A 23,126-nucleotide genomic window follows, 5' to 3' on the forward strand; every position below is an offset into this window, starting at 1 on the left:
TATTTGTCAGTAGTCCTTCCTTTTTCAAGCAGAATGGGTGCCCTCTGCAGGTAACTATTTTCAGATGAGGATTTTGGATGTGTGCCTCCTATTACTTCTGTGTGTCAAGATCTTTCCAAGATCAACCTGTACTATTTTGTGTATTTTTAAATTGATACTGCAGTCCTGGCTGCAAATTCCAGCAAACAAATGGTACTGAGTGCACCAAGCAGCTGGTTTACATCTGAATATGATTTTTCCCTAAAGTGTGGGTGTGAGGAGTGGTGTTGGAGTAAATATTTTTCCTGCAATTTGACAGTGTTTTCATCATTAGGTTGGGGTTTTTTTAATCTTGGTTCATGGCAAGAAGGTGACTGACTATAAGTTTGCAGTCTGCCTGCCACCAGAATTAAATGAGCAGGCAAAAAGGCTGCAATCTAAACACTGCTGAGAAGGCATCCTTGTCCCTTAGAGAGGTCTTTGTGTATTCCACCTTTTATCTCTTTCTCTGCAGGTTACAGTGTTCAAGGTCTCTGGACTGTGTGAAGAGGAAGCTGAGTGCCTTTCTGAGGCCAAGTGCAGTGAAACAGCCCTTTCCCTGGCTCTGTAGCACAGGGTTTGCTCGCTGACACTCCAGGACAGTGTGGGGGGACAGGAGGGGAGAAATAGGGATGCTGGAGAGCTCTGAGCTGTGCTTTATGCCACACTGGCAGTAGCAAAGCCCTGCAGCTGGGCAGCAGCAGTGAGTCTGGGGAGCGGGAGAGCATGTGGGGAACAGCCAAAGCCAGCAGCTGGCCTGCCTCTTCTGGAGGGAGGGACAAAAGGCCTGAGAGCAACCCAAGTGCAACTGTAATCCGAATTTGAGTATTTGTTTTCTCTTTCCTATCTCCCATCACTGCAGCGACCATCTCCTAGCTGAGCACAATGCTTCGCCTTCACCTCACCCCAAAATGCTTTTCTGGCACAGCCAGCCTGAACATTATCACCACCACCAGTATCCCACCAGCAACAACAGCTACCTGCGGTAAGTGAAGGATGGGGGTGACTTTTTATCATAATAATTGTAATTATAATGCTATAATACACAGGAATGCAGAGTGTATGTGCAATCTTTGCTGATCCACAAGCTGAAACCTTCAAATAGAGCTGGTGATTTGAAAGTAATTGGAGCAGTAGAATCAAAATGGTGGAGGTCTACTTTGCAGTAGTCCTACAATTTTCACAAGCCATGTCACTGTATGTGCATGCTGCTAATAGTGTCAGGAATGTTTTCCTGCTTAATTTGTGTTTGGTTTGGTTGGTTGGGATTTTTAAATTACATTTGCAGTCTGTAGATAAAACTCCCTTCATATGAAAGAATACAGACTTAGAAGTACCTTGATGTCTCATATCTGCTTTGATTATTTGCTGCAGTTCAACTGATCTGTGGGACCAGGGGTTTGGGCTGCTTGTCATATCAGTGCAGGCTAAATGCTTTGCATTGAAATTCTCATGCAATATACAGCTTATTGCATCAGCATATTCCTGTGAGCTGTGAACCTACTTAACCTCTGCATGATTGAAATATTATTTGTGTACAGTATTCAAATTTTCTTATAATTAAAAATGATTGTGCTTCGACAAGAGCTAGGCTCATAGATTACAGATAATCTTGATGTTAATTAAGTTTCAATTTATAATGTGGTTCACTCTTTGTATTAAACTTTAGCTAATTACTTTTTGGCTTAATACAATGTACATAAACATAACAGCATTTAATAATTTATCTTCATGTGGCTCTTACTATACTGGTAGCCTTACAACTATTGCTCCATCACAGCATTACTAGTTCTCTTGCAGAATTATTGAGTTGCATGTTTTTACTAGAAATGTGTTAAGTTTTAGATTTTAAAACAAACAAACCAACCAAAAAGAAACCCAAAGGAACTGAGGCTATATTTGGAGTCCAAAGCCTGAAACTAATGAAACTGCAGTGGAGTTTTATAAAATCAATCCATCTCAGTACAAAGGTGAGAGTGATCTGAAATTCAGATTGGCTAACACAGATAGCAAGCACAGCACTGTTTCTATTGACTCAAGCAATAAAGCAGAAATGAAGGACGGCTGCTCGAGTTCCCACCTTGTTTACAAGTGACACGCACAGCTCCAGCACAAAAGGAAGCAAGCCACAAGGGAAAGTGAGGGTGCAAAGTGTCCACTCACTCCTCCAGTCTTCCTTTCTTCAGCCACAGGGATGTTGGTCTCTTCACAGCTTTTCTCAGGGCCTGTTTTCACCATGTCCTTGCCTTTCCTTGCCTTTGCTCCCTATATTTGCTTCTATTTTCCCACCCTTTATCTAAAAATCTGCCATTTGAGTCCTTCTCAAGTTGCTCTTCCCACACACTGTTGAGCAGCTGCCTTTAGGTTTGGATGGCAGCCTGCATCTGCATTGTGGGATTGAAATACAGCATAGGGGAGGCCCTTCCATCAATTATGGGCTGTGTGCAGGAGCTGATCTCTAATGAAATTGCCCCTCAAGGCCAACTACCTTGAGGAGAAAGAACACAAACCAGTCCAGGCACGAGGCTTCAGTCTGCTCTTAATCACTGAGTTGCTTGTCTCTGTCCTCAGTGCACCTTCAGTGAAACAGCACACCTCAGTCTCACATCTGGGCATCAGTAGGGCTGCTAGAGGAGCAATCAGCCTCAGGGGACGATGCCAGCCAGCAGCAGTGATAAACAGATGGAGAAAGAAATGTCCCAGGATCCCCATATCCCAGCAGAACTGCACTTGGAATGCTTTTTTGCAAAAGCAAAACTGAATTGGCAAAATCAGACTTCCACTGCCTGCACTTCCTCTCCATCACATCATGTCTCCAATTCCAGTTACTGGGTCTACAGAAGTGGAATGGCAGGGCCACAGGCAGTGTTGTCTCTGACAGGTTAGACTTGTGGATCTGGCTTGCTCAGAAGCAATTTGTGTGCATTGCTGATCCTCAGCTGAGGATGTGAGAATGGCACTGATCAAGGAACCTGCCCCAAAGAAACACATCACAAGGCTGTACTTTAAAAACAGCAAAAAACAAACAACACACACCTCTACAAAACTTCTTCTGAATGAGCCAGGGATACAAATAATGCTAAAGAAAAAATACTTTCCCTTTAATATTCATGTTTTAACAGAAAAAGGGCATTTTGTGTCCTAAAATATGTAAAGATAACATCTGCAGAAAAACTAGCAGTCACCTTGTTTATCATGGATAAGCTACACCCAACTTTTAAAGACTGAAATGCAAGAGGATGGGTTTCACTCTGTCCTCTCAGGATGCCCTCAGGAATGATTGGAATTTATGTCACAAGAAAACAGTTCCCAGTATCAAAATCACCAATTTATGATCTCGTAACTGCCAGGTAGCTATGTTAGCATAGGTCTAGTGAGCAGAGAAACCAGTTTTGCTATGCATAAATCAAACTGTATGTGGCCTCGCTGGTCTTATAGCCTGCCTTATCTGTCAGAAGTAGAAAGTGCACTACTTCATGTTTCCCACAAATCTTCTTTTGTAAAACTTACAAATATGGGGGTTTGTGTTGTTTCTGCTTCTGGGTATTGTTGGCATCTTGTCAGGCACAAAAGAGGAATTTTGCCTGTGGCAATTTCAGTTCTTCTCACTCAAAGCTGTAACATGGTATCTAGTGCCCACCTTAGTGGCTTGTCCATGAGCCCCTGCCTTCTTAATAAATTTCACTTTTTCTAAGCTTCTCCTTATATGCAGATGAGCTCTTCATCTCTGCCCAGACAGGCAAAGAACTCTTACAGCAATTACAGCAGGAATAACACCAGTACTTTTATTTTTTTTTTGAGAAGATGGCAGACATTTTAACTTACAAACTTTCTTTGAAGATCATAAATCATGGTCTGCGTACCTCTCTTTATCTTTGAGGATGACATATGCACATTTTGAACAACAGCTTGTATTTTGTTCACCATTAATGAGGTTAGGGCCTGCCTTTATCTTTTGCAAAACTTGTGCAATTGTACTTAAAGCATGTTACTATAGGATCAAAATACATTTTACAGTCTTAATAGTGTTCGGCCTTAATAGTTTGTTCTCCAGACATAACACTTTAATGAAATTAATAATAATAATGAAATCCTAAAATTATGTAAGTATTGTCTGAACTGTTAAATATGAAGAGGATTTTTTTGAGAGTAGAGGGGGCCTAAACAGTATCTATTACTATCTGAAGGGAGGGTGTCAAGGACAGAGCCAGGCTCTTAGTGGTGCCAAGCAATAGGATGAGAAAGGCAATGGGCAAAAACCAATGCACAGGAAGTTCCACTTAAATATGAGGAAGAACTTCTTTACTATATGGGTGACTGGAACACATTGCCCACAGAGGCTGTGGAAGTCTCCCTCACTGGGGATATCCAGGAACCATCTGGATGCAATCCTGTGCCGTGTGTTCCAGGGTGTCCATGCCTAAGCAGGGAGGTTGGATCCCATGACCGAGTGTGGTCCCTTCCAACCTGACCCTTGTGTTCCCCGAGGATCCCTTCCAACTCGGAATATTCAGTGATTTTCTGGGGTTTGGCTGTTTTCCCAGGAAGGCTCCGCGGTGTTCTCTGGAAAAAGCAACCATGCAACGCTTTGGGTTGGGCCTTAAAGCTTATCCCCGCAGCCATGGGAAGGGACACCTCGCACCGACCCCGGCTGCTCAAGGCAGTCACGGCCCCTGAGGTTGCTGGGAGCGGTGGGAGCCCGGCCGGCAGCGGCCATTCCGGGCAGGCCCGAGCGCCACCGCCCCTTCCCGCTCCCGCCCCTGCGGCCGCCGCCGCTTCCGGGGCGCGCTCCCGCCATGCCGCGGGCCCGGGGCGGAGCGCAGGCACGGCTCTCGCCCGTCACAATGACGTCACCTGGCGTGAGGAAGTGCCTCCTCATTGGCCGGGCTTCTCCCTCACCCCTCCGCGCCTGCCCCCGATTGGCCCTGCCGGCGGGGCCCAGCCAATCGGCGGCGCCGATGGCGGCCAGGCACCGCCCCGGCAGGCGCTCGGGGGTGGAAGCCGCCGCCATGTTGTCGTGAGCAGCGGCGGCGGCGGCGCTGCGGGACGCGCCGGAGCGGCGGGCGCGGCCCCCGGGGCAGCCGTGACCTCCGGCGGCGGCGGCGGCTCCTCCCCGGCGGGCGCCCTCGGTGCTGCTGCTGCTGCCGCCGCAGCCTCCCCCCTGCGAATGATGCGGCGGGAGGCGCCGCTGGGCTGGGTCGGAGCTCGGGCGGCGGCAGAAGCGGCGGCGCTGGGCAGTGTCCGGTCGGAGGAGGAGGAGGCGGCGGCCGCCCGGTCCCCAGCGCCCCGCGGCGGCCGGGCGGGCGCAGGATGCTGAGAGCGACCCCGCGCCCTGGTCGCGCTGCGAGGAAAGGGCCCCCCCGGGGCTGAGCGCGGAGCCGCCCCCGTCCCCCCGCCCCGCACGTGCTTTTTTCCCGCTCTCCCCCCGTCTCCTCCAGCCCCCTCGCCCGCCCGGCACCGCCTCCCCGGCGGCCCCGGTGCGAGCGGCTCCGCCCCGTCCGGCTCCTCCCGCGGCGGGAGCGCGGCGGGGCCGGCGGAACATGGCGTGGGTGCTGAAGATGGATGAAGTGATCGAGTCCGGGCTGGTGCACGACTTCGACGCCAGCCTGTCGGGCATCGGGCAGGAGCTGGGAGCCGGTGCCTACAGCATGAGGTAACCCGGCCCGCTGCGCAGCGCATCCCATCCCCGCCGCCGGGCGCCGCGTCCCCGCCGGCCTCCTCGGGCCGCGCAGCCCTGTCCGTGCCGTGGGCAGGCTGAGGCTGCGCGGGAAGGAGCCGGAGTTTCTCCTCCCCTCCCTTTTTTCTTTCTTTTTTGTTTTTTATTTTTAGCTCCTTAGGCTTTTCCCGAGGCGCGGGCCCGTGCCGGAGGGGCTCCCGCCCTGCCCTGCCGTGCCGTACTGGCAGGTGGCGGCTCGGGAAGGGCGGGCAGCCGCCTGCGCCGGGGTGCTGCTGCCTTTATGTGCCAAATCCCTGCCCTAAAACTGATATTTCCCTGTCTCTTCGGGGTGTAACCGGACCCTACCTTCCAAACTATGGTCGTCTTACACTCGGCAAATGTAGTTCTGTCGTGATAAACAATAGGTGTTTCCTGCCGGGTTTAAAAATGTTATATCTCGAGCAGGTAAACGTTGTCGTTAATAGAGTGGTTGTCCTTTATTCAATACTTACTCTGTATTTCTGTGTAGTGATGGGGTTTTTCTATGTAGTGTGTCTTTAATGATGGGGTTTTCTTCCTTGCCGTGAAGGTCTCTGTTGGTAGCCAACTTGGCGGTTTCCTTACCTTTTGATTGTTTTCCAGGTTTTACAGAGTTAGTGTTTAAGTAGCGTTTGGGTGTACCTTCTCGAAACTAAGTTAAAACTGTACTTGTTTGAGTAAATTTTAGCTTGCTCATGGGCAGAATGTGTGGATTCCTGAGTGACGACTTGGTGTGAAAAAGAGAAACTGTTTTGGAGGCAACGACAGACATTTTAAGTCCAAGGTTTTCGACAGGGTTTGTCGGTGTTAAAGGATTTTGTCTGGAGAAGTAAAACACTTGCATTTGATAGTTTTGATGGCCTAGCCTGTATAAAAGGCACGTTCTCTCTCAGGGGAAACTGGAGCTTGCAGGTGACCACAAGCTTCATCTATTATGTATGCTTTAAGGCACGACTTCCCAGGTAAAGTGTTTGGAAGTGCAGTGTCTTTGCTGGAAGTTACGGAAAAGGGCTTCTGCTGGACAGAAATGAGGACACTTTGATAGTGTTTGGTATTGTGAGTTCGGTGGATTTATGGTGGGACATGTATTTGATGAGGGTTTTGTTCTGTGTGGGGTTTGGATTGTGTGTTGGTTGGTTGGTTTGTTTTTTGTTGTTTTGTTTCGGGGTTTTTTTAAATTAAAAATAACGTTGAGAACTTGCCAGTTCAGAGAATGAAGTGATTCATTTCTCTTGATGAGAATATTCCTGATTTTATATTCAGCTTGTCTGGATTTTATCCCACTTCTGTTCTGTTTCTGTCTTTGCCTTCAGTCATTCATCCCATGAAGTGGTGTGCCAGTTCTTGTGGGCAGCTGTGTGGTTGTTGCCTGGATGGGTTCTAAGTGCAGATACCAATGGAAAATGCATGTGCATTTCATGTTCAAGAGCTGCTCCTCTCTATCTTCATCCACTTCTTTCTAGGATCTCTTATGATTAAAACTTCTGCATTTTGATTGATAGGTTTTTTAATATTTTCCTGTGTATTCCTAACTTAATTTCTCATCCCAGTAATGCACCTACTACAGTTCCTAGGAATTGTAAGAATTACTATTTTTATTGTTGTGGGATAGTTTGTTTTTTTCTGGTCATATAATCCTGTTGTGGTGGCTGGCTTTTTCTTACATATACCTGCCTATTAGGACATTTTGAATTACCACAGAAAGAGTTGTAGCCGTTAAAACTGCACTTCAAAAGTAATATTTTATAAGCTAAGCTATATATTAGTCTTGAATCTTGTTATGCACTTCCTCTGCAGAGTATTTTTGGAAAACATACAGAGTAGTAGTAGTATTTGTAGCTACAGTCACAGACCCTGTAGTTCAAGGGGTCACCTAATTGCCATCAGTGTTTGTTGGATTCAGATTCTCAGCACAATGTAAGTAAGTTATTCTATATATTGGTTAGATTTCTACTTCAGAGAAATTATGGCCTGTCAAGTGATGTGAGAGGGGAAAACCAAAAGAAGTGGCAAAGCATGCACAGGAAGGATACTGCTCTGTCACTGTTCATTGTGTCACTGGAAGTTAATTACTTGTCACTTGCTAACAAAGCAGAAGAAAATTAAATATTGCCTAGAGGAGAGTTCTCAGTGAACTCCCCAAGGTATATGCCCCCTTGATTTTCTTAGATCTGCATGTAATCTCTTTAACTGTTGGGATTGTATATAAAGGAATTGATACTTCCTGGAGTTGATGATAAATCAGAGCCCTTAGATAGAATTTATGGCATTACTCCTGTGTTTATTCTTCCTGGAGAAGTTGCACACGTTCATTGATCATCAGTCCATTATAGGACTTTTGTTAGAAGGCAGCTAAGTGCCTCCTGAATTTCCCTTCAGATTCACAGTTTTAGTTTTAGATACTTTCTGAAATTTCTTTCTCAAGTCTCAATACCCATTTTTTTCTGGTAGCACCTTCTCATGCAAAAAGAAACTACCTATAATTACAAAATTAAATTGAATGTATTGTAACAGTTGTCAGATGTGTCAACACCTGCACCAAAACCCATATAAAAACATTGTACCGTTCAGTGATACTGAGTTTTGAGTTAATTTAAGAAAGTTAATGTTTGTTTCTGTTGATAATGGCACCTATCATGTTTTCTTTTGAATCCCTCATAATATCCATTGTAACACAGAAGCAGTTGTGTATGTTTGAGGATCACTCGTGGTTGCTATGAACTGTTTAAAAATGGAGGCTGTTTAAAGTTAAGTTTCAAAGAACTGCCTGTCATCTTTCTACCAGATAACAAAAAAAATTCTATTTTTTATTAGTGATTTATTTGATTATTAAATCCATATACATTGCATTAATTGAGCATCAATAGACAGCAAAATACCTTAATGACTAAATTTTTATGTGTAATTTGTAAGCTTAGTATATGGATTTATTTAAATGTTTGCAATTCTAATGATGTTTGTAGTGGTACAATTCAACCCTGTCATGGGGAACTTGAAAATTATTTCAAGAGTAGCTGTTTTGGTACAAAAGACTGTATGAAAATACATGCAGGCAATCCTCCATTTTTGGAGAACCAAGTCAGTTTGCCTGTGCTGCATCTCCCAAACACTTAATTGTGTTTGGAGAATGCAGCTGTGTGCTGCCTTGGTTGAAGAGAGGGAAAGCCTGATGCAGTCTTCAGTGTTGTCTCCTCGCTGTGCTGTGGGGTGAGGGCACTTTGTGTACCAACCTCCTGCACAGTTCAGGCTGAAGGAACTCTGAGATGGTCAGTCTGGAAATGCTGTCTGACAACTTAGAGCTCTCTTTTCAGGAGGAGAAAGGGAGAGTGTTCTCTTCTAACAGCTTTTGGGTCCCTGGCAGCCTTTTTGGCTTCTGATAAACACCATTGGGTCGTGACAGTTACTGCCTTAACTAAATAATTGCTGCGCAAAACCGAAAAAGAGTTCTCATTCAGGCCTTGGTTTTGGCTGCTGTTACATTATGACTGACAAATTGCTGTTTATGTTTCCCCTAATGTCTCTCACTCTTTTGAGACTCTATTGCTGCTTATATTGGATTTTTGATAGAGGAATCTTTGCTGATGCTATCCTGATTTTTTTTTTTTTTTGCTTTTCTGCTTTTTTAGATGTACAAAGTGTTTTCTGCAGAATACATTATAAAGCTTCTCTTTTAGTGGTCTGTTTTTTTATGCATTGCACTGTGAAAAAAAAATTTCACTCACATATAGACTCTAAAATAAAATGTCGGGTACTGATTGGAATTGGAGCTCAATTCTTTGTGCAAGCACACAAGTAAGTAAATACCTGTGAGGAAATAGGCATTTGAAGGAAAAGTGTGTCCATAAATCTAAGCTTCCTTGTTCTGTTACCACAGATAAAACATGTTGAAAGATAAACCTCATGTTCTAGATCGTTGACATTGGCCTGGGTTTGAGTTTTTTTGTTGTTGTTTTCTTCCAAGTTGAGTGTGTGAATACATTACAAAAAGTCAGGGGGCAGTTTAATTTTTATGGAAAAGACTTCAAAGTGCAGAACTGCCTTCTGTGTTCCTCTGTCACCTCTGATGTTGGGTGTACATAGCAGATTGAGGGCAGGGCAGCAGGTCTGCCTTGGTGTGCCCTTCTCCATGTAGGAGCCATCTGTACTGGAGCCTGCTGCAAGTGAGAGCAGCTGCCTGACCTCCCTGTGTTAGAGGAGTGGATTTGTCATGGTGAACATTCTTACTTCTTTTCCTTGGTAGGAAGGACGCATGTGATGTTGTTGGCATTCTCTTCTTTCTTTGATTGGTGGTTTCTTGTATTTTATGCCAGACTGCCCTTAAATTGAAGCCGTTCTCCATCTGAGTTTCTGTGGGATGGTGTGTGGGATTCCCAGGAACAGCATGACATTTGCACCTGCTTCTCCTGTGTAGGATTTCTCGGACACCTGTTGCAGAGAAGCTTTTTTCCCAGAAATTAATTCCAGGGGTCCTTCCCCCCATCAAACTTGCTTTTTAGGAAGTACCAGGTCTCCCATTGCTTTACATTTTCCTGTGGCTTGCTCATACCTCTGAACAGTTCAGAGCTTGGCCTTGAGATCATAAGTCTTAATTCAAAGACTGCTTGAGAAAAATTTTTCCTGAAGGTATTTGTCCTCATAAAAAGCATGCTTTAAAGTTTCAAAAGACCTGTTCAAAAGGCCTTGGGATGCTTTAGTACTCACACCCAAAAATATACATGCAATCCAGAAGATAGATAAGGCAGATGATTGATGGAACATCAGTTTGAATTTTGTTGACAGAGTAGTTCCTGTTCTTGTAAGGACAGGAAGTTCTTCATTTATTTTTTGACTCTATTATTATTAGGGAGGGTTTTTTTTGTATGTGTGTGTTAGGCTTTTTTTAAATTGCTTTGGACAATATGTGGAAAGAAGGTTTTAAATTTTTAAGGAAGGTGATTTTGAAGGTTTACAGACACATTTCACAAGCATGGGGGGATAAATTACATTTTTCTTGGTCTTTCTGTGCTATATTCATCTAGGGTACATGACATAATACAACTTCTCACATGTGCTGGATCCCACTGGATGCTTTAGTTCAAGTGGTAACATTCACCTTACTTCCTCTTCTAAGCCTTCCTGCTTTTGTGTGATGATGTTTCATGTATGCACCTCTGTAGCATAAGTAGTGTTCAGCATAACTTGTGTTGGAGGGTAGGTTTGCTGCCTGCATTTGAGGTGAAATGAAGACTCTTTCTGTTGGGTTGTTCTCTGGGTAAATTTTCCTCCTCCCTATAGGTGCCTTTCATTTGAATGCTTTAGATAACACATGCTGGGGAACTGAGATAAGACTTTTCTTACTAGAGCTAATAGTTTCAAAAACTTGGTCTCGGAGTTCCTTCCATCAGGAGAGTAAATCCTGCTAGATGGACTTTCTCAAATGATATCAGAAAATATAACAAAAGATGCCACTTGTCCTTCCAAAGGTTACTACTCACCCATACATCAGCTTGCTTGTAGTTCTAGAGCTCACTTAAATGAAACAAGTGAAGTAAATGAGTCTTTATTTCACAAGATCAAAAATTAATAATGGGGAAAAAAAGGAACAGAATCAGTCTTTTCAAGCTCTCTGTTCTCCTGTAGTGTGAAATCATTTCAGCAGTAGCTATTTTGGAGCACTTGGATTTTCCTCCATGTGGGCTGCTCTGTCAGTGGGCACTTCAGTTTAGGTAAGAACTTTAAGTTTAGGTTCTTTGCTGTATGAAATAACTTTAACAAAGCTGGCACTACAAGTCCCTGTCTCTCATCTCTACTGGCCTAACAAAACCAAGATTTCAGCAGGTGAGTAAGAAAATGACTGAAGGATGCCTACCTAAGTGTATGTAGGCATGGAGGCTGCCAGGGCTTGACTGTGGGCAGACGATTTGTTCTGCTGGGACATTGGCTCATAAATGCAGAAATTGTAGTGGGGGTCTGAAAGGAAAAAGGCTGGAGCTGACAAGGTTGATCTGTTCTCTGTATTGTGTTTGTTTGTTTGTGGGATTTCTTTATGGGTTTGGTTTTTGTCGTTGTTGGGTGTTAAAATAGAATCAGTCTAAGATTAGAGGTGGTAAAAAGACTGATTTAGCATCTCCATAGTTTCTGGTAATGTGATTGATGCAATAGCATATATTAGATGCAGTTTTTCATCTTTAGCTTCAGTAAAGAGCACTATTAAAAATATTAAGTTCCTGTTTCCTATTCTGTTTCCCATTGTAAGCAGTCCTTGCATCTTTTCTTCACCTGTGCTGCAATGAATTTTTATTTGTAGAAGATGTTTGTTGCTGTGAAATTTAGCTAGTCCCTGATCCTTAAACTGATCCTTCAGGTCTTAATTTGAAATACCTTATTGACTGTTTTAATTGCAGCTTTAATCTCTTTTTAGATGGGGAAAGAGTGTATGTTAAAATGCAAAAACCACCAATATTTCATTGTTTGCAAGTGAATGAATCAAAATATTATTTAAATGGTATTTATTTAAAGATGGTCTAGGAAGGAATTTACATTGCATTGGCTTGTCTTTTCCTTTGGAATGTATTAGTACTCAAAAGTGTTTTACAGGAAAAAATTGTCTTGTGCTGTCTTATGGAGTATTTTTTAGAATGGAGGCATTTAAGAATGAACAGTGTGCTCTCTTTACAGCTAAATTGTAGGGTTGTAGAGCTGGATGTCTTTATTTTTCCTTCTTCTGCAGTGGCAGTTAGTCATTATGCTTTGGAAGTATTAGCAAAAGCTGGTTTAAAGCTGCCTAAATTGGTGTATTTGTAGGCTTCCAATGCAAAATCTCTTAGCTAATTCATTAACCCCACCTCACACTTTCTTAAGCCAGACCAGCTACATTATAAACTTCAAATTGTGAGTGGAAAATGAAGGCTTTAAAGATATTCTTCACAAATACACAAAAGACTTCTCTTTAATCGTGTGTTATGTGAAGGCAAGTGCTGCAGAACTTAGTCAAGAATTACAGGTAATTTATTTGATGAGATACTTCTCATGCCCTGGTTGTTGCACTTTGACTCATGTGTGTATTTTAAACATTGCCCTTGTTTCCATGTTGTTGCCATTTGAAAGTTCCTCCTCATAATGGCACTTGTGTTTTGGGTGCTGAAGTGCGTGGTGAGCGTGGGTTCCTGGTGCAGCAGCCCTGTCCTGAGAGCACACTCTCTTCCCTCTGCTTGTCACTGTCACAGCGCTCCCTCTTGTGTTGGGCTGCTCCTGCTGCCCTCCTGATGACATCGGGGCTTGAAGCAGCTCCTTCCTTCGCTTTCTTCTGAGTCATCCTCAAGGAGCACTCACCCATCTGTGGATTTTGCTGCCCTACTCACGGATCCTTGTCTGTGTATGAGAAAACTCTTTTAAGGATGTCCACTCTCTGAAGTGGTTATTTCACATCTTCATTTGTAGCTTAATTCTTCTCTGGGCTACAGATTGAGGAGGTGGCATCAGAAGTAGCTAGGACATGGTTCAGTTTTTTGGGCAGTGTACTGCCTTGTCCTGCTCTCATGTAGCATCTCCTGTGGTTTCTTCCTAGTGAAAGGGAATCTGTATGGGTGTCTTTTTTTGTCTCTTTTTGAGGATTCACAGTACAGTCTCTCCAAGGCATAGACAAACTTCTTAGACTTTTTCACCCTTCATAAATATTTTCTTGTCAGTATAATGTCTTCCAAGTACCCCGGGGAGTAACAGCCCTGGTGGAATGTGGCACTTGCCCTGAAAAAAAGTTGGGGTGCCCCTGCACTCTGCATATCTAAGACTTAAGCAGACCAAGTCTTACATTCTAAGCCTATGTGACTTGAAAATATTAGCTGTGATTTCTTTTTTTGAGTTTATTATGATATACTTTCTTGATTCTTCAGATATGAGCTGGAATTCAAGAGTAATTAATAGACTTTTAATAAAGCAGACTTGCAGAAATGAGGAACAGTTAAAAACAGTTTTACTTCAAAAATTTTAGTGTACAACTAACAAATAGTTGTGCAATACAGGCATTCATAACTGTTTTACAAAATATATCAAATCCATGTTTGAGATCAATGCAAGAGATAGAAACAAGATACATGTTGGTTAAAAACTAAATTAACAGGTGAGGTGGTGTGAGATCTTGATTCACATTTGAAACATTTTAAAGGAAAGTTGCATGGATATGCAGATGATGTCATCATGAACAAAAATTCAGTACAAGAAAAGCTCCTAAAAATCTAATTTATGCATTATTTCTGTATACAAGGAAGATTATTACTAATACAGATTATTAATTTCTGTAGAAAGCAGAAGATGTGTTTGCTGGTTGTGGTGAAGCTCTCTCTCTTACCACAGCTTGTGGGCAACATGGATTGCTCTTTATTCTCAAGAAACGTAGCATTTCCAAAGTTTTTCTGGTGCTTATGCATCATAGATAAGTGAAGTGAATCCTGGCATAAACTGTTCATAGCTTATGTTTTGTGAGTCTGCTGCTTAATGATTTTTGAGCTAATCAGTGTGCCAAAGCCTAAGAAAAGCTTGAGAATGCCAACAGAATTAACAGCTTAGGCATAATGGTACTAAATGAGGAGAGAGATGCTTTCACAGTGTAGGTAACTCACTTTGGGAAATACATTATTCCAAAGAAGAAAATGAAAGCCTTGCTTTCATTTCCATGTTTATTAGGCAAGCTTGGCTGTGTTGACAGGTGAAAAGTTAAGAGAGAACTGAATTTTTTAAGTGGAGACAGGAAACAAAGTTTAGATTTTCAAAGCATCAGCAAAATTGTTTGTCTGCTTAAGTCCCATAGTATTTTGTTTATGTAACCTAGCCTTAAGTTCTGGTGGAAAATCTTTTTGATCCTGCTCATATAGATTTTACTATATATTTAAAACGACTAACAAAATTCTATATGTATTTCATTGTGGAGTTTAAGTCACAAATAACTTTTTTGTTTAACTTCAATCAAAACAGGGCCAGCAGTCTCAAAGTTGTCTGGTTTTTTTTCTTTTCAGTGATGTTTTGGCGCTGCCTATTTTCAAACAGGAAGATTCCAGCCTTCCACAAGAAAATGAGACCAAACATCCACCTTTCCAGTATGTTATGTGTGCTGCAACATCTCCAGCAGTCAAATTATATGATGAAACTCTCACATATTTGAATCAAGGTTGGTATATGTGTGTGAATGCAGTTTATGGTGCAAGCCTGATACTGGAGTGATATTGCATGTTTTGATACATGTGTGTCTATATCCAAAATGAATGCATGTCAGAAATGAGGTTGTGGACATTGAGGTTGTAAAGATGCCTTGCCAGTGGTCTTTTTGCCCAATTTGTAGGCTCACAGCCATAGTATGGTGTTACTTTCCCTTTGGATTCTGGTAGGAGTGGGGTCTTTCTTCCTTTGCTGGTTTGGTTTTGGTTTTTTCTCCTGTTGTGTGTTGCCCCTCTTCATCCCCCAATAAATGCAAGCCAACAGACCTTTTAGGAGACAAATTTCAGGCAGTAATAGCTGAAAATTCGTGACTAATTTGGCATTTCTGTTTAAATTTGATTGATAAGAACAAGTTAATTGGATATATGCATGAGGTACAGACAGCCCTCAAAAATCATAATAAATGTTAAAATGTCAGTGCCTGAGGTGTTGCACAGAAGGAACCACTGTAATTGCTCTCAAATGAGCTAGACATGTCTGTCCAGAACTGTATTATGTTTAAACACAATCACAAGTGCAGTTACCTTCGGAGTTTGTATAGATTTACCAGAAATTAACTAGATAAATACTTCATGTGAATCAGGCTGGGCTTTTTTTTCCTTTTTCCCTGGGTTTTAATTTGCATGAAATTTTTTTTTTTTTTTTTTTTCTTAGAGAGACCACTGACTGCTGGGTAGAATAATCTGAATGTAGTCATTGCTACATGATAAAACCTTCCTCTGAGAAGATGTACATTGAGAATTACATTGGTGTCCTAAGTTTAGCCAGTTAGTATTCTGAACTTAAAATCATTTATCATTTGTTTTGGATCATATCAGTGGCTGCATACATCATATCAATGGCTGCACCTCTTCTTCCCCCTCCTCTGGCTCTAAAGCCCTAGGATCTCCAATCCTTTTTCTAGTTCAGCTTTCTTTGTCTCATGGATTTTGACTTTAAATCTCAGTAGACTGTGATGGAATATTTACTGTGATTAGATGTTCAGCTGAGGCTGACTCTAGAAGTTCAGATCTTGGAGCAATGATGGTTGGTTGTTCAGGGGTTTGCAGAGTTCTTACTGTGAAATCTGTTAAATGGGTCCATTGGAAACACACTGGGCTTGTGGGACCGTGTTTTGGGTTGGCTGCTGTTTGGCTGGATGTATATGGAACAGCAGAAGTGGTATGGAAGAGAATTGCTTTTAAAAGGGAAGCATTCTTTGGGTTGGTTTACACAGTGCAGCAAAGCTTGGAGTTCTGTGAATGCAAAGAAGTGCTTGGGAGAGATGGGATCCAGCTTGGAAAGGGCAGTGGAGGTGTCTTAGCCAGCTTGTGGCTGACCTGGTAAAGAGGGCTTTGAAGTGGGAACAGTGAGGGAGGGGGAGGGACTGACAGCAGCACTGAGAGGGAGTGATGGCCATGGCTGATAAGCAGAGAGCATGAAAGGGAGCACAGCATCAACAAAAGGAGGCTTAAACAGGGTCATCTCCAGCATTTGGATATGAGCAAGTGAGTGCCTGTTGAGCATGATTCCAAGGAAACAGCAAAGCCCTGTGTGGTAAGTCAGCATGGTGAGGTGCCTCTGAAGTGCACACACAGCAGTAGTGCAAGCAGCATGGGAAGTAAGCACGAGGATTTAAGACATCTGAGTGATTTGGGATCACTGTGACATGGTGGGATGGCTTGCAAACTGCCACTTTACAGTCTGGGGAGATTAGCTCTTAAGGAAAGGCAGAGCAAGAGGATAAGGGAGGGGAGGTTAAGCATTACGTGAGAGAACAGCTGGAATGTCTGGGGTTCTGCCTAGGGATAGGTGATGTTCCAATTGAGAGTTTATGGGTAAGGATTATAGATGGATATTATGGATTATGTCATATGGATGACATTATAGTGGGTATCTGCTGTAGGCCACCTGACCAGGATGAACAAGTAGATTTTTTTTGAATAGCTGGAAGTAGCCTCACATTCACAGGCCGTGGTCCTTGTAGGAGAACCTCAAGGAATGTGGAGTCTCGTGCAGGGACAGCACAGCAGGGTATGTCTGGAAAGTGCTGATTGACAGCTTCCTGATCCAAGTGTTAGAGGATGGCTCTGCTGTACCTCATGAAACAGGGAAAGGCTCATTGGGGTTGTGAGTATCAAGGTCAGTCAGGCTTGTTTGCCAAGATGGTGGACTTTATGATCCTGAGAGGAAGAAGCAAGGCAGAAGACCAAGATCACATATTTGAACTTCAGGAGACTAGAGTTCCATGAGATAAAGCTCCAGAGGGAAGAGGGGCCCAAGATGGCTGGTTAACATTCAAGGATTAGCTCCTTCTAACTCAAGTGCAGCAAATCCCAGTGAACAGTAAGTCAGGCAAAAGTGGCAGGAGGCTTGCATGGGTAAGCAAGGCAACTCAAATACAAAAGACAGGCATACAAAACATGGAAGCAGGGACAGGTAACCTGAGAGGAGTACAGAGATCCTGTCCATGCCTGCAGGGGTGCAATCAGAAAGGCCAAAGCTCAGCTGGAACTGGATCTGGTGAGGAATGTCAAAGCAAGGTGGTCTTGTGTATATATTTATGTAGCTCTTGCTACATAAATAGCAAGAGGAAGACAACTGAAGTGGGCCCCCTGGTGAGCAGGACATTGGCCATGGTGACATGGGCCACTGAAAAGGCTGAAGTACTGAATGCCTTCTTGGCCTCAGTCTTTTGTGGTATCACTGATCTTTAGGAATCCCAGGCCTTAGAGATGAGGGGAAAGTCTGAAGCAAGGAATATGTACCCTTGGTGAAAGAAGAACATCAGGAAATACTTCAGCAAACTGAACAGACATAAATCCACCAGTCCTGATGGGAAGCACCCACAAGTGCTGAGGGCAGTGGCCTGTGTCACTGAGGCCACCATTAATAGTCTTTGAATGATCTTGGTGACTAGGAGAGGTGCTAGAGACTACATCAAAGCTAATGTTGCTCTGATCTTCAGAAAGGAGGACCCAGTGAGCTACAGGCTTCCTGGGAAGGTGAAGGAGCAGTGTTTCCTGGCAACCATTTCCTGGTACATAAAGTTCAGGATCATCAGGAGTAGTCAGCACAGATTTCCCAAGGGGGTATCATGCTTGACCAGCTTGATAAACATCTGTGATGAACTGGGTGCCTTGGTAGACAAGGAGAGGGTAGTAGATATTGTTTACAAGTGATTTCCTTCAGTAAGGCCTTTGCTGGTTTCTCCCATGAGATCTTTACCAAGAAGCTTACGAGGTATGGTCTCAATGAGCACCTTTGAGACACTCACAACTAGCCAGGCTTAGTGCTGGGCACTTGGCTGTAGGTGGCCTTGCTTTGAGCAGGGGAATTGCCAAAGATGACCTCCAGAAGTCCCTTCCAAAACTGAACATTCTGGGATTTTTATGAATGAAGCTGCCAGAGGTTCAGTGTGAATTTAGTTCATGCTGGATTCACTTACTGTCCATAGCTGTGTCACCTTGCTCCTCTGGCTGTTCTCCAGGAAAGGACAGAGAAAGTAGTGTATGTAGGTCTTATGTAGAGATGACAAAAGTGAGTGCTGTGGTGCTTTTTACACTTTCAGAGCAGCTACGTGTCCAAAATTGAATGTATCTATTCCCCTGTCTTGAAAATTTCCAGAGCTGTTTTTACATTTTCAAGTCTTGTATTCTTTGATTTTTACCTTCGTCAAATCTACTGTCTATTTTGTACCTATGAAAGGCTAACCATACTTATTGAAGAAATAATCAAATTTCTTTTCTTCACCCGCTTCCCTACCCCTCCAAAAATGTTGAGAGGACAGAGAAATATTTGAGAAAGTTTATTAATATTGCCAGGTCCAAGAAATGCTGACTTTAAATATAGTTGAACTTACATGTTATAGCTGTTTGAGTAGAAGAACACTGGTAATTGAATGAATCATACTAGCAGGAAAAGTTTCCTCCTGTTGAATACAGGAGGAGGAATTATATATTATTTTCTCAACTGTACCAGGTGAACATCTGTTTCATATGAATTTATGTCATCAATGACTGTATCAATGTTCACATGCTGCTTGGGTAAGGAAAGCCTGTACATGTGTAGAGTATATACATAAATATGCTTATTATGTTTGAGCAAAAAAAACCCTGAAATGGTCCATAGTTGGAAGTAACATCAGTCTATGAAAAGTGAAAGGAGATGAGGAAGTTATTTGCTCATTCACAAGGTTATTGCCTTGTAGGACATGTCAGAATGTCCAATGTGTAATACATTGGGCCATAAAGGTAGCCTGAAGGGCAGTGGAGGTGATGATTTTCCTGCATTTCATCTTGGTGTTGAAATTTATTTGGTCCCATGTTCTAGTTAGGGAAACATGATTTTGCAAATGAGTATGTGCTGCTCACTCTGGAAAGAAAAAAATCCTTGTAATTAAATAAATTGCTAGAAGCTTTGTTTTTGAAGCAAAACAGTTTATCATATTCACTGGAAAGATAGGTTTGCTTATACTGTTGATATAAATGGTAACTGTCTCTTTTAAAGGTCTATTTCTGAAATCATACAGAGCATAAAATCATACAAAGGCAACAGGTAAATGGACAAAATTAAACATGGGAGAGTAGTACCTATGTTTTGGAGAAAGTATGGAAACTCTGCAATAGTTTATTTTGGAAAACCAGTTAATGGTTCTTAGTATGTTGCCATTTGGCATTTTTAAAAAAGAAGGAATTCAGCCTTGAAATGTTTTGTTTTCAGAAAAAAAAAATAGAGAAGCAATTAGTTACACTTGATACAAAATTAAATAATTAAACTTTGAAAATATCTGTGGTTTTAAGGGGACCAAAAAGTGTCACTTAAGTTTGTTAATTTGCATGGTGTGAAGTGCATGTTGCTATCTGGATCTCTCAAACTCAAGTTTCAGGTACTGGTATCCTCGTGTACTGTGAACCAAAAGCTGATCTAATCTAAATGCATTAAACACCAAATAACCTTGCGCTCTTGCTCTTTTACCCATGCCATTTTTTTTCTCTTTAAAGGTCAGTCCTATGAGATCCGAATGCTAGATAATCGGAAAGCTGGAGACATACCAGAGATCAATGGAAAACTGGTGAAGGTGAATTTAAGTTCACTAGATAGTATTACTAACAAACCAAAGACTGTATGTTCTGTGGAATTATTTTTTCCTGCTATCACTAGGTATTGGTCAGAATATGTGGACCAGTGATGTCTAAAATAAAAACATGGATATAAGTACCCAATGCACGCTTGTGTGCGCTGCAGGCCTAAGTATTTATGCAAAGCTAAAGATAGTTGTCTGTAGATTTTTGTATCCAGTGTCTTCTGAGCCATCACATTGTCCACTTCAAGTGATCAGGAGAGGTGAGAGGAAGGTAGAGGATCATTTAGATAAAAGTGGAGGTATTGTGATCGTGTTTCTTAAGTGTTACAGAAAGCACACAGAGCCAGCCTGTGGGTTTTGCAGCAGTGGGCTATTGGCGATATATGCATGGGAGAATGGATCTCTAATTTTGCTGCTTGTTGAGCAGTTTGTTCCACAGCTGAGCCCCTCTCCTCAGTTCCAGATTTGTCTCCTTGTGCTTCAATGTTAGTAGAAGGTACTGTTGATCTGAGCTATTTTATGAAATATGAAAATGAGGCAAACTGAAAAATTAACCTCTTTGGAGCACAGATGATTAAAAGAGCTGATGGAGGGGTTTGGATTTTTCTTCTAAGCACCTGACAATTTTTGATGTTATTGAATTCTCAAAAAAAATTTATTTCGTTATTAGGAAAGAAGGGAAAAAATTCAATTAAAGTCACTTTGAAAGTGGTGCTGATAAGTGCACCAGAATGGTGTGCCTGTGGGAGTCTAAATCTTTACCTGCCAGCTTTGGGCTGTGTAATTTGTGAACTTTGGCTTGCTTGTATAGTCCTAGGCCTTGTTTTTATTATCTGTGGGATGCTTGTTTAGAGATCATTTCAGGAGGAGTTAAGCATGAGCATAAAAGTGGGATTGAGAGTTCTGTGATTAAACTTTTTACATCCTGGCATGGTGACTTGCTGTAATAAGAACTGTTTTGCCCCCTTAGCTGCTATTTCCTTGTAGCCTTGGGTGTCTCTCTTCTGTAATTTTCTAGCTTTGTGTGTGGGTGATGAGTCATTTGGTTGGTACAATAGGGCAAAGCAGTGTAAAAGTTTAGAAAAGTCAGTTTTACTATAGCAAGGTATTGTAATGCTGCATCAATGAATTTTCCATTTTGGACAATTAAATATTGGAATCTTAGTATTTTACCAAAGAAATAATTTCATGGAGGTGAAGGTGGCTACAGATATTTCCAAGTTCCAAATGTGCTGGTTTGCAGTTCAGAAGGAAGGGTTCCTTTGTGTGTGTGTACATTTGCTTTCCATTATCTTTGAAATAAACACAGGGAAGTACAATTCATCTTGAAGAGGTGCTCCATTTAAAAGTTCTTGGGGTTTGTGGACACTTTAAGCTGCTGTTAATACAAGGAAGACTGTAGAATAATGGAAAAAATATGCAAATCTGTCTACATTCAGTTTGTTGGGTAACAGTCAATGTATACACTATTTTTCCAGCCTCTTTGTAACAAATTGCTTTATATGTGCATTCATTTAGCAGTATCAAAACTGCCCACAAAAACAGGTATTGTTAGAGAATTGCTTCTACCTCAATAAAATTAATCATGTTGTAGTAGTTCTGGATGAATATTTCATCTAGAGTAGTTGAGAAAGTTTGGAACTTTTTAGTTCTACTAAGTAAAATCATAGATTTTTTGTAAATATCTTACAAGTGCTAGTAAGGGAATTTTCCATTTGATTTCTTAAAATGTCCTGTACAAGTTCACAGAATTCTCAGTGAAAGAATGATCGAGTAATATTCACCACTTTTCTTAATAAATGAAATATTTGGTGTTTGCTTTCTAAAATAATTTGGTGTTGCCTACAGTGATGATGCTGTGCTGCCAGTGTTGTGCAGTTCGCTGCATGTAATTCATAGTGACCTTTTGAGTATCCTATCAGATGTAATTCTCCCTTTCATTTTTACCACATCTTCAAGTATCTCCTGCTGCTCAGTTCTATTTCTGTCTTCTGGAATATTTTGGGATACTGATGCTTGCCAAATTTTTGCTGTAAATAATGTACTTATTAGCACTGTGGCTATTTTGGGATGGTTTAGTACTTTTATCTGTAGTGACTGTGTGGCTCATCAGAGGCTTGTTTTCTTCTTTGTTAGAGCATTATAAGAGTTGTGTTCCATGACAGAAGGTTGCAGTACACAGAGCACCAGCAGCTAGAGGGTTGGAAGTGGAACCGCCCTGGGGACAGACTGCTCGACCTAGGTATAATTGTTGCTATTTGCTGCCACTGTATGGAATTCAGTTTCCAAATTTAAATTGGTCACGTTCACATTGAGGGTGAGGCTGATGGAAAAGGACAGACCAGATTTCTGGATGCTGCTTTGTCATAGTGTGTGTTTCGAATATAAACCTTCTTGCCTCTTCTATGTTCTTTTCAAATTTTAAGTGCTATAAAAGTAAGATAGCAATTCTGCAGCCATATGCATTTAATATTCTCTCTGATTTTGATTGCTAAGTGTTGCAATGATTAGGAGAACACAGACAAAAGTAACTTTCTCTATTAGATTGTGAAAACAGTACCAACATGGTTTCTGTACTTTGCGTGACTTGATCACTTTTGGTGCATAACCTCAGGAGTGGCAGCCGGGGAGGAGAATGAAAAAGCACCCAAAACCTTAAGCACTTTGTATGTTAAATCTACTAAGGTTCTTTGTATCAGTCCTAAGAAACTGGTCAAGCCACCAAAGCCCACATTTTTCCATCCTACCTTGTGTATGGTGATAGTAACCTTATATTGCAGTTTATTTATAGTGTTCACTTGCTGTTTGCTTTTCTGAATTACATGCTACTTATTTTAATAGATATTCCAATGTCTGTTGGAGTCATTGATATCAAGACAAATCCAAGCCAGCTCAACGCAGTTGAATTTTTATGGGATCCAACAAAATGTACATCTGCTTTTATTCAGGTTTGAAACTTTATTTGACTGGATGTCTGTGTTTGGTGCCTTTCAGGTCACAAACAGCAATGTACTTGAACTACACAAAGCTTATTGGTTTATTATTTGTGGGATGGCCATTAAATACAAAAAAACCACTGGTTCATAGGTTTATTAGAGTCCCTAGTAAGGTTTTTCTATTTAATTTGGGTTTATAGAAAAAATTAAATAAAAAATTAAA

The 23,126-nt window shown here is 41.9% G+C and overlaps 1 protein-coding gene across 4 annotated transcripts in view; it reads left to right on the forward strand.

Annotated features, from left to right (window-relative positions):
- Positions 1-5,049: 5,049 nt before the first annotated feature.
- The window catches only part of UBP1 (upstream binding protein 1), a 35,329-nt gene continuing 17,252 nt past the window's right edge, over positions 5,050-23,126 (forward strand). The window contains exons 1-5 of one of the 4 annotated variants that reach the window (XM_064704979.1): positions 5,050-5,671; positions 14,704-14,855; positions 19,885-19,961; positions 22,104-22,209; positions 22,809-22,915. In XM_064704979.1, coding sequence (XP_064561049.1) covers positions 5,559-5,671; positions 14,704-14,855; positions 19,885-19,961; positions 22,104-22,209; positions 22,809-22,915 — 555 coding nt within the window. In that variant the 5' untranslated portion in view covers positions 5,050-5,558. The remainder of the gene's footprint in view (positions 5,672-14,703; positions 14,856-19,884; positions 19,962-22,103; positions 22,210-22,808; positions 22,916-23,126) is intronic. The other 3 variants (XM_064704978.1, XM_064704977.1, XM_064704980.1) reach the window with 3 other exon arrangements.

The sequence above is a fragment of the Zonotrichia leucophrys genome, chromosome 2 (assembly GCF_028769735.1).
Source record: "Zonotrichia leucophrys gambelii isolate GWCS_2022_RI chromosome 2, RI_Zleu_2.0, whole genome shotgun sequence".
Taxonomy (NCBI): domain Eukaryota; kingdom Metazoa; phylum Chordata; class Aves; order Passeriformes; family Passerellidae; genus Zonotrichia; species Zonotrichia leucophrys.